This window comes from Stegostoma tigrinum, chromosome 1 (assembly GCF_030684315.1).
Source record: "Stegostoma tigrinum isolate sSteTig4 chromosome 1, sSteTig4.hap1, whole genome shotgun sequence".
Taxonomy (NCBI): domain Eukaryota; kingdom Metazoa; phylum Chordata; class Chondrichthyes; order Orectolobiformes; family Stegostomatidae; genus Stegostoma; species Stegostoma tigrinum.
The window spans coordinates 42,214,939-42,227,187 of NC_081354.1; the positions used below are offsets into that span (position 1 = coordinate 42,214,939).

Here is a 12,249-nt window from a genome sequence, read left to right on the forward strand (position 1 = left end):
CTCGGCAATGAGCCAAGACAGGTGTCAGATCTCGTGGTGGGAGAACACTTTGGCGACAGTGACCACAACAGCCTCAAATTTACCATAGCCATGGAAAGGGAATGGAGCAGTTACCAGGGGAAGATATTTAACTGGGAAAAAAGGAAACTATGATGCTATCAGGCAGGAGTTGGGAAGTACGGACTGGGAGCAATTGTTCCACAGAAAGGGCACAACAGACATGTGGAGACTGTTTAAGTAGCAGTTGTTGCGAGTGATGCATAAATTTGTTCCTCCTGAGACAGGTAAGAAGGGGTAAGATTAAGGAGCCTTGGATGAAGGGAACAGAAGTGCTTCTCGTCAAAAAGAAAAAGGCAGCTTATGTAAGGTGGAGGAAACAAGGGTCTAGCACAGCTTTAGAGGATTACAGGCTTTGATTACAGATTACAGGTCTTTGCTTCCTCACTCTCCCACGGGAGTCATACCGGAAGATTGGAGGGAGGCAAATGTTGTTCCTCTTTTCAAGAAAGGGAACAGGGAAATCCCTGGAAATCACAGACCAGTCAGTCTTATGTTTGTGGACAGCAAGGTTTTGGAAAGAATTCTGAGGGATAGGATTTAGACTATTTGGAAAAGCACAGCGTGATTAAAGGAAGTCAGCATGGCTTTGTGAGGGGCAGATCATGCCTCACAAATCTTATTGAGTTCTTTGAGGACGTCATGAGACAGGGCGACGAGGGTCGAGCAGTGGATGTGGTGTACACGGACTTCAGCAAGGCATTTGATAAGGTTCCCCATAGCAGGCTCATTCATAATGTTAAGAGGTATTGGGATACAGGGTGATTTGGCTGTCTGGATTCAGAATTGGTTAGCTGACAGGAGGCAGAGAGTGATTGTAGATGCTAAGTATTCTGTCTGGAGGTCAGTGCTGAGTGATGTCCCGCAGGGCTCTGTTCTTGGGCCTCTGCTCTTTGTAGTTTTTATAAATGACTTGGATGAGGAGGTTGAGGGGTGGGTTAGTTTGTTTGCTGATGACACAAAGGTTGGAGGTGCCGTTGATAGTATTGATGGCTATTGCAGGCTTCAGCGAGACATTGACAGTATGCAGAGCTGGGCTGAGAAATGGCAGATGGAGTTCAACCTGGACAAATGCGAAATGATGCATTTTGGAAGGTCGAACTTAAATGTTGAATATAGAATTAAAGGCAGGATTCTCAGCAGTGTGGAGGAACAGTGGGATCTTGGTGTTCAAGTGCATAGCTCCCTCAAAGTTGCCACCCAAGTGGATACGGTTGTTAAGAAAGCATATGGTGCTTTGGCTTTCATTAACAGGGGGATTGAGTTTAAGAGCCGCGAGGTTTTGCTGCAGCTGTACAAAAACCTGGTGAGACCACACTTGAAATATTGTGTCCAGTTCTGGTCGCCCTATTATAGGAAAGATGTGGAGGCTATGGAGAGGGTGCAAAGGAGGTTTACCAGGATGCTGCCTGGACTGGAGGGCTTGTCTTACGAGGAGAGGTTGACTGAGCTCAGACTTTTCCCTCTGGAGAGAAGGAAGAAGAGAGGAGACCTGATCGAGGTGTACAAGGTAATGAGAGGCATGGATAGAGTCGATAGCCAGAGACTTTTCCCCAGGGCAGGATTGACTGCCACGAGGGGTCATAGTTTTAAGGTGTTAGGAAGGTATAGGGGGAGACGTCAGAGGGAGGTTCTTCACCCAGAGTTGTGAGCGCATGGAATACTTTGCCAGTGGTAGTCATGGAAACAGAGTCATTAGTGACATTTAAGCAACTGCTGGACGTGCACATGGACAGCAGTGAATTGAGGGGAGTGTAGGTTAGGTTATTTTAGTTTTGGATTAGGATTAATCCACGGCACAACATCGTAGGCCGAAGGGCTGTACTTGTCTATGTTCTATGCACCTTGTATGTGGTACACACTGGGTGATGAGGATTGATGCGGTACGGTCTCAAGCTTTTTGTTGTTGTTGGAATTGCACTCATCTCAGGCAAATAGGGAGCATTCCATCACACCCCTAGCTTGTGCCAAGTACAGGTTGGACAGGCTTTTGTAAGTTACTGAAGGATTCTTTGCTCCGACCTGCTCCTATAGCCACTGTATTTATATGGTTTGTCCAGCTCAACTTCTGATAAGTGGTAACCCTCAGGATGTTGATTGTGGGGAATTTAAAAATGATGATCTTAAAAGATGGTTACATTCTCTCGTTGGAAATTGTTACTGTCTGGCATTTGTGGGCACAAATATCACTTGCTAATTTTCAGCCCAGGCCTTAATATTGTCCAGGACTATCTGCATTTGAACATGGACTGTTTCCATATCTGAGAAACCATGCATGTCCAACATTGTGCAACCATCAGTGAACATTCCCACATTTACAAACCTCATTGAGTTTTTTGAGAAGGTGACCAAGCATGTGGATGAGGGAAGGGCAGTTGACATGGTGTACATGGACTTCAGTAAAGCCTTTGATAAGGTTCCACATGGTAGGCTATTGGAGAAAATACAGAGGCATGGGATTGAGGGAGATTTCGAAGTTTGGATTAGAAACTGGCTTTCTGTAAGAAGGCAACGAGTGGTGGTTGATGGAAAATATTCAGCCTGGAGTCAGGTCACCAGTGGTGTGCCTCAGGGATCTGTTTTGGGACCACTGCTGTTTGTCATTTTTATAAATGACTTGGACGCAGGCATTGCTGGATGGGTTAGTAAGTTTGCAGATGACACTAAAGTCGGTGGAGTGGTGCTCAGTGTGGAAGAATATTGCAGGGAGACTTGGATAAACTGCAGAATTGGGTTGAAAGGTGGCAAATGGAGTTTAATACAGATAAATGGGAGGTGATTCACTTTGGGAGGAATAATAGGAAGGCAGAATACCGGGTCAATGGAAAGATTCTTGGTGTCCATGTACATAGATCCCTGATAGTTGCCACCCAGGTTGATAGTGCTGTTAAGAAGACTTAGTGTTTTAGTTTTTATTGGTAGAGGGATTGTGTTGGAGCCATGATGTCATGCTGCAACCGTACAAAACGCTAGTGCAGCCTCATTTGGAATATTGCTTGCAGTTCTGGTCGCCCCATTACAGGAAGGATGTGGAAGCATTGGAAAAGGTACAGAGGAGATTTACCAGGATGTTTCCTGGTCTGGAGCACAGGCCCTATGAAGAAAGGCTGAGGGACTTGGGACTGTTCTCATTGGAGAGAAGGAAGCTGAAAGGGGATTTAATAGAGACATACAAGATGATCAGAGGATTAGATAGGGTGGACAGTGATAGTCTTTTTCCGAGGATGATGACTTCAGCTTGTACAAGGTGGCATAGCTACAAATTGAGGGGTGATAGATTTAAGACAGATGTCAGAGGCAGGTTCTTTACTCAGAGTGGTAAGGGCATGGAATGCCCTGCCTGCCGATGTAGTTAACTCAGCTACATTAGGGGCATTTAAACAGTCCTTGGATAAGCATATGGATGATGATGGGATAGTGTAGGGGGAGGGGCTTAGATTAGTTCACAGGTCAGCACAACATCGAGGGCCGAAGGGCCTGTTCTGTGCTGTATTGTTCTTTGTTCTAATCTTCTGCTAGATGGAATGTCATTGAAATTGATGAAGCAGGTGATGATGATTGGGCCTGACACACGACCCTGCAGAACCCCTGTCGAGATGGCTTGGAACTAAGTTGATTGATCTCTAACAACTACAACCATCTTCCTTTGTGCCACGTATACACCTAGCTAGTGGAGAACATTCCTTCCCCAGTCCCATTGAATCCAGTCTTGCAAGGGCTCCTCAATGCCACACTCGGTCAAATGTAGCCTTGATGTCAAATTCTCACTGAGATGAATGTCAGATTTGAAGTGGTTGAAGGCTATAATGAGGCCAGGAGTTAAGTGGCCCTGAAGACCTAAACTGGGCATAACTAGACAGGTTAAAATTGTATCAGAGATAATGGGAACTGCAGATGCTGGAGAATCCAAGATAACAAAGTGTTCATCCAGCTCCACAGTTATAACTAGACTGGTTACTGCTAAACAAATGCTGCTTGATAGCACTGTTCCTGGTACTTTCCATCACTTTGGAGACTGATGGGATAATTGGCAGGGTTAGATTTGTCCTGGATTTCCACATGGCTGGATAGATGTCAGTGTTGTTGCTGTATTGGAACAGCTTGGCTGGGGGTGCAACAAGCAGGGGAACACTTCTTCAGTCCTGTTGTGGGAATATTGTCAGGCACTATTCAGTGTATCGAGCTATTTTTCGATATCACGTAGATCGAAGCAATTGAGCTGAAAACTGCGTGATGCTGAAGATGTCTAACGTAGGCCCAGAGAGATCAGTTTCACTGGACTTCTGGCTGAGCATAGGTTGTCAACCTTTCTCCGACTCTAGTTTCCCTTTCTGATGTGATTCTCTACCCAAGACCAATAGACGATCTTCGCTATAGATACAGTTAGAAAAGAAATCCACACACATCATGGGAATTCTATTCCAATGCCCCCATTACCTGCATCTATAGTTAATATCAGGGTAGTTAAAATACTCTACATTTATTACAATATTTTATTCTCAATTTCGTAATTTGTCTGCATCCTTATTTCTCCAACTTGGTTTTCTCACAACAGCACCATGGTAGGACAGATATCAAAGAATCATGAGTCAGAATACAGAAACAAGAGAGGGTTTGATGACATGGTACAATGATAACCTCTCTCTCATGTCGGCAAAAACTAAAGAACTGATCATTCACTTCTAAAACAAAGGAGAACACGCCCCCATCTATATCACCAACAGAGCAGAGGTTGAGAGCATCAAGTTTCTACGAGTACTATAACCAGTAACCTGGCCTTGTCTTTCCACATAGATGCAATGGTCAAGGTGGTGCAACAACAACTCTTCTTCCTCAAGCAGCTCAGGGGATTGGGCATGTCCATAAGGACCCTCACCAACTTTTACCAGATGCACCACAGAAAGCACACTGTCCACGTGCTTAACAGCCTGGTACGACAACTGCTTTGTCTAGGACCATAAGAAACTACCAAATGCACACCCCAGACCATCATGGACTCCATTTACACGTCTTGTTTATGAAGAAAGGGTGACAACATCAAAGAGCCATCCCACCCCAATAATGCTCTCCTACAATCTCTTCTGTCAGGCAGAGGATACAGTAGCTTGAACACATGCACCAGCTCATTCATGAATAGCTTCTTCACGGCCATTATTAGACTGATGAATGGGCTGTCGAACTTCAAATAATGTTGATCTTGTCTCGCGCACATCCTGTGTGGTGGAACCGCTGCCTCACTGTCAAAGTTTCTTCTTACCCTATGATCTGTATGTCCTTACTTACTATGATTTGCCTGTACCACTTGCAAGCATAGCTTGTTACTGTCCTTCAGTAAACATGACAATAAAAGAAATCAAACTTGGTTCCCCAGTTAAGTAGTCTATTGACTGAATTTGTGGAAATGATTCTGTTATATTTTCTCTCTCTTCATGTTATGTGGCATTTTAAATGTCCCGTCTGCCTCACTCTGTCAAATCTATAAAGATTATTCTGTAAAGCATATGTGTACCTCTTCTTTGGACTTCACAAATGGTCAATACCTGAACACACTTCTAAGGGGGGGTGGTAGAAGCAGATATGACAGCAACATTTAAGATGTATTGAAGAACAAAGAAAATTACAGCACAGGGACAGGCCCTTTGGCCCTCCAAGCCTGTGCCGATCGAGATCCTCTGTCTAACCTGTCATCTATTTTCTAAGGGACTGTGTCTATCCTAAAGCTCTTATCATGGATAAGGTTTTTTTGTTCCTTTTCCTTGAATAAACCCATCATGTTCTTTCAATACCTCTGGCCTAAATTTGCTTTATGTAGTTATGATTATTGGAATGATTTTGATTATATAGCTCTATCACATTCACACTGCTTCAACTTATCTTTTTGCTAATACTATAAATACTGACTTCAGAGATCTTCTGGAATTAAGCCTGTCAGAGTTTTGCGAATTGTTCCAGAATGATGTCATAATTTTCATCTGAAATCTTCCAATGCAGTACCATTTCCATATATGTATTTAGTCCCATACTTCTACCCTTTTGATATTTTGATTGCTTGATTTTCTTCTGTTTTCATGAGTGGAGGCTACTTTAATTATCTTTGTTTTTTTTGTCCCCCTCCATCAGACAATAATTCTCTGTATAATTTTTCCATCAGCTATAAGTGCTATCTTTTAATTCAATATTATTGAGATATGTTACATTGATGTAGTTGCTTCCACTACATGGCTTTATGATACTTTTATCAAATCTAAAAGTGAAAGCAGTTATTTGTTTGAGAGATGTGGATATCACTGGCTAGCAGTTATTGTCCATCCCTTTATTACCAGCGGCACCATTTTGAACTGCTATGGTCCATACGACGTGCCTAACAATTTTATGACGAAGGGAGGATTTTGAACCAGCTTCAGTGAAGGGAGTTCTCCAAAGGCTCTCCCATAACTACCAATTTTCTAATAAAAGTTTTCCCCCCTCCTAAACAGCCTTCTGAGCCATGATGCTTTGTTCAGCAATTTAGCTGCCCTCGCTGCAAGTCTTCCTCCTTATTCTTGGTGATCACAAGTACATCATATCTATTGGACAGGACCAGGGTCTCCTAGACTTCCTTCTTAATGTCTGAATGCCCACTAGCCAGCTCTCAATCAATCATAAATAACCTTTCCCAAAACTGATTTCTCTTAAAGCCTGACTATTATTTGGATAAAGCTGGAAATTATTCCCACTCTCTTGTGTAAGCCAGCATTTCCAACTCTCATTAATCTGAGTTTGTGATTTCAAATAGAGACATCAGCTATAGACATTTTACAATTCCCTGTCCACAACCTCCCACCTGCTGTATTTCCGAGATACTACCGTCATTAATTCATTACATAAAATAAGTCATTTTTTTCAATCCAGGTTGAATAGTTTGACTAGCTAAGCCCACGTTTACACATTCCTGGTTATGGTTAAAAGGGCTCTCGGATTTAGAGAAGAAGAACCATTAAAACTCACCAAGTAATCTGCTGCCTTTCTATTTAAAAATAGTGCTCCTGACTTCAGCTCTTACAACTTGTTCTTCTCTTTCCCTCAGAGATTCTTGCATTGTAAAAGATCAACTTAACACCTCCTGTGTGCCAAATTCCCCACCCAAAAGTACACACTGACAAAGCACTAAAACAGGCATTAGACTGCTTACTTTGTATGTAAGCAAAAGCATTATTTACACCTGCATTAATTTATACCAGCAAGAACAGACAATAGGTGCAGGAGGAAGCCATTCAGCCCGTCGAGCCAGCACCACCATTCATTATGATCATGGCTGATCACCCACAATCAGTATCCTGTTCCTGCCTTATCCCCATAACCCTTGATTCCATTATCTTTAAGAGCTCTATCCATCTCTCTCTCTTGAAAGTATCCACAGACTTGGCCTCCACTGCTTCTTGGGGAACAGCATTCCATTTATCCACGACTCTCTGGGTGAATAAGTTTTTTCCTCCACTCTGCTCTAAATGACCTGCCCTGATTTTTAAACAGTGTCCTCTAGTTCTGGACTCACCCATCAGCAGAAACATGCTTCCTGCCTCCAGAGTGTTCAATCCCTTAATAACCTTATGTCTCAATCAGATCCCCTCTCATCCTTCTAAACTCAAGTGTACACAAGCCCAGTCGCTCCAATCTTTCAACATATGATAGTCCCACCATTGTGGGACTTAACCTCGTGAACCTACGCTTCACTCCCTCAATAGCAAGAATGTCCTTCCTCAAATCTGGACACCAAAACTGCACACAATACTCCCAGTGTGACCTCAGCAGGGCCCTGTACAGCTGCAGAAGCACCTCTTTGCTCCTATACTCAATTCCTCTTGTTATGAAGGCCAGCATGCCATTTGCTTTCTTCATTGCCTGCTGTACCTACGTGCTTGCTTTCATTGACTGATGTACCAGAACACCTAGATCTCGTTGTACTTCCCCTTTACCTAACTTGACTCCATTTTAGATAGTAATCTGCCTTCCTGTTCTTGCCACCAAAGTGGATAACCTCACATTTCAGCCCCTTAAACATCAGCTTTTGCGTTCAACTAAATTTCTATTAGTATGTACAATCACACAACTTATGTACTTTCCATCTTAATACACTGTAACAATTACTAATTTATCAATCTGACATTGTTTTTTGCAAACAGGAACAAAAGGAAAAGCAGCAAAAGCATGATAAGAAGCAAAGGAAAATCAGAAGAATTTTGCTACATAGTGAGTCACCACCTCCCTGGAGCCCCCCTAATAAAACAATACCATTTGGAAAGTGAACATTACACAGCGGTAAATAAACCGAGTTTTGCTTTTTCCATCGTAAGAGTAAATTTGATCTGTATCGTTAAACAAAAATTCCTACAATGAACATATCTGTCATTACTTATTTGGAATGATACTAGAACAGTACCTCTCCAGTGTCACCAGGGAGGGGATTGTGCTGGATCTGGATCTGGAAATGAGACAGGCCAAGAGGAGATTAATCCGAGTTGGCAGGGGCTGGGGGCATTTGGCAAACAGCACTCTTAACACGAAGTTCAAAAAACATGGAAGATAACCAATACAATATGTCAATGATTAAGATTCCAGTCTGGACAGATTTTTGGGGTCTAAAGTTGAACTGGAGCACAATTGATTGGACACATCTTGGTTGATTAAAGCAGTGGCTGAAAACTAGGAGCATTTCAAAAGGGAGATGAATAGGATGCAAGCTAAGTACATACCCTTGACAAATGAACATGGGTATCCAAAGCCAGGGTATTCTGGATGACTAAGGATATTGATGAGAAAAGAAAAGGAGGAAAACTAATAAAACAGCAATAGAAATCAGGAAGAGTATCCCAAGTGCAAGCTAAAGCTACAATAGGGAATTCTAAGAGGAGCAGGAGGAAAGGATGGCAATGTGTGCTAAAACAAATAGCAAAAGGTTCTTTAAACATTAATATTATCATTATTAGTAATAACAATATAATAAAACAAACAAAGGATAGAGTGGGACCAATAAAGGACCAAGCGGCAAAAGATGCTCACCAATATCAGATAAGCCAGAGGGACGAAATGAATATTTTACTTCTGTCTTTACCAAAATCAAAAAGATTGTGACAATGGCCTAGTTGAAAACATGGGTGTTACTGAACAGTATAGTGATAGATAAAGAAGAAGTGCTAAAAGGCTGGCAGCATTCCCGGTTGAGAAGTCACCAGGCCCAAATGTGTTTGCATCCTAAATTGCGGACAGTTGAAGGGAGCAAATAGCAGAGCCATTAACATAAATTTTCTAGGCCTCTCTGAAAGACAGCAGTAGTCCCAGGGGACTGGAAGATTGCAAATGTGATACTGTTGTTTAAGAAAAGGGATGAAGGATAACCCAGGAAATCACAGATCTGTCAGCTTGACATCTTAGTTATACAGCATGGAAATCAACACTTCAGTCCAACTCGTTTATACCAATGTCACAATCTGAGCTGGTCCTATTTGCCAGCATTTAGCCAATATCCCTCAAAACGCTTCTTATTCATATACCCATCTAAATGCCTTTTAAGTGCTGTAACTCGACCTCTTTCACACAATGTGTGTGCACAATGAGCTGTCAGAGGAAAAGTTACCCCTCAGGTCAATTTAAATCTTTCCCCTCAGTCATGGGAAAATTCATGGAGGCCATTTAGAGGATCAGGTAAATATACATTGAGAATAATATTTTAAATACTAGACAGTCAATATAGAACATTACAGTACAGTACAGGCCCTTCGGCCCTCGATGTTGTGCCGACCTGTCATACCAATCTGAAGCCTATCTAACCTACACTATTCCATGTACATCCATATGCTTATCCAATGACGACTTAAATGTATCTAAAGTTGGCGAATCTACTACCGTTGCAGGCAAAGCGTTCCATTCCCTTACTACTCTCTGAGTAAAGAAACTACCTCTGACATCTGTTCTATATCTTTCACCCCTCAATTTAAAGCTATGCCCCCTCGTGCTCGCCATCACCATCCCAGGAAAAAGGCTCTCCCTATCCACCCTATCTAACCCTCTGATTATTTTATATGTTTCAATTAAGTCACTTTTCAACCTTCTTCTCTCTAACAAAAACAGCCTCAAGTCCCTCAGCCTTTCCTCGTAAGACGTTCCCTCCATACCAGGCAACATCCTAGTAAATTTCCTCTGCACCCTTTCCAAAGCTTCCACATCCTCCTTATAATGCGGCGACCAGATCTGTACGCAATACTCCGAGTGTGGCCGCGCCAGAGTTTTGTACAGCTGCAGCATAACCTCTTGGTTCTGGAACTCGAACCCTCTATTAATAAAAGCTAAAACACTGTGTGCCTTCTTAACAGCCCTGTCAACCTGGGTAGCAACTTTCAAGGAGCTGTGTACATGGACACTGAGATCTCTCTGCTCATCTACACTACCAAGAATCTTACCATTAGCCCAGTACTTTGCCTTCCGGTTACTCCTACCAAAGTGCATCACCTCACACTTGTCTGCATTAAACACCATTTGCCACCTCTCAGCCCAGCTCTGCAGCTTATCTATGTCTCTCTGCAATCTACAGCATCCTTCGTCACTATCCACAACTCCACCGACCTTAGTGTCGTCTGCAAATTTACTAACCCATCCTTCTACGCTCTCATCCAGGTCATTTATAAAAATGACAAACAGCAGTGGACCCAACACCGACCCTTGCAGTACACCACTAGTAACTGGTCTCCAGGAGGAACATTTCCCATCAACTACCTTCTGTCTTCTTTCAGCAAGCCAATTTCCGATCCAAACTGCTACATCTCCCACAATTCCATTCCTCCGCATTTTGTACAATAGCCTACTGTGGGGAACCTTATCGAACGCCTTGCTGAAATCCATGTACACCACATCAACTGGTTTACTCTCATCTATCTGTTTGGTCACATCAAAGAACTCAGTAAGGTTTGTGAGCCACGACCTTCCCTTCACAAAACCGTGCTGACTATCTCTAATCAATTTATTCTTTTCTAGATGATTATAAATCGTATCACTTATAACGTTTTCCAACACTTTACCACAACTGAGGTAAGGCTCACTGGTCTATAAGGCTTAATATGGCTTTATTAAAGGCAGATTATGTCTGACAAACTTCAAAAAGTTCTTTGACTAGGTGACACAGGCAGTAGATGAGGACAGTGTTGTGGATGTTGTATATGTGGGCTTTCAGAAAGCATTTGATATGGTGCCACATGGCAGATTGGTTTGCAAATTAGAAATGTTTGGCACTGATAGGTCCTTAGCGGCACAGATTAAAAGTTAGCTAAAAGGATTGATATTGATAGGCATTTCAAAGATTGGAAACAAATTTAAAATAGTGCTCCCCTTGGATCGATGTTGGGAATCTTTGCTTTTTCTGATTTGTATAAATGATTTGTAACAGGGGATTGAGAGCTAAATTTCAAAATTTGCAGACAATACTCAACTCGGGAGAATAGTGAATTGTGACAATGATATTGAGTGACTTCAATACGACATTGAAAAGTTGGCCAAATGGGCAGATCACATTCCTCTGCATGGAATTTTAGGTAATGCATTTTTGGAAGAAGAAACAGAGATGATACAGGCTTGGTGGTAGAACTAGGAGGGCAGTACAGGAGCAGATGGACCTTGGTGTTAACATACCTGATTCCCTGAAGGTGACCAGGTAATTTGCAACAGTTAAGGCTTGTAAGATCCCAGTTATAGTGTTATAAATAGAGGCAGAGCGTATAAAGCAAGGAAATGCTACACCTCAAAACAAAAACCATTCATCAGATCATACTTGCAGTTCTGGGCACCTTATTTAAAAAGATGTTAAAGCCCTGGAGAGACTTCCAAGTTAATTTCCTGGACTGATACCAGAAATGAAGAATTTGAGGCATGGAAAAAGATTGAGAGATTAGGCTTGTTCTCCTCGGAGCACAGAGTATCAAGAGGGGAGCTTAATGAAGCATTCAAAATTATCAGCCATTCCACTATTTAGTACATTAGTGACAAAGAGTTACACGATTGTCAGCAAGACAGCCAGGACTTGAGATGAGAAGAAACTTTTTTTTTGCTCCAAGTTGATAAGATTTGGAATGTGCTGCCTGGGACATTGTTGGTGGCAGATTCCATCAGTGGTTTCAAAAAGAACTGGATGTATATTTGAAAGCAATGATGTTAAAGGACTACTGA

The 12,249-nt window shown here is 42.3% G+C and overlaps 1 protein-coding gene across 10 annotated transcripts in view; it reads left to right on the forward strand.

The window, feature by feature from the left end:
* LOC125456550 (microtubule-associated protein 9-like) overlaps positions 1 to 12,249 on the forward strand; it is a 184,767-nt gene that overhangs the window by 155,017 nt on the left and 17,501 nt on the right. For 7 of the 10 annotated variants that reach the window (XM_059644990.1, XM_059644980.1, XM_059644928.1 and 4 more), the window contains one exon: positions 8,220 to 8,355. In XM_059644990.1, the coding sequence (XP_059500973.1) occupies positions 8,220 to 8,342 (123 nt within the window). In that variant the 3' untranslated portion in view covers positions 8,343 to 8,355. Of the gene's footprint in view, positions 1 to 4,851; positions 5,702 to 8,219; positions 8,356 to 12,249 lie in introns of those variants that run through there. The other 3 variants (XM_059644950.1, XM_059644966.1, XR_009445623.1) reach the window with 2 other exon arrangements.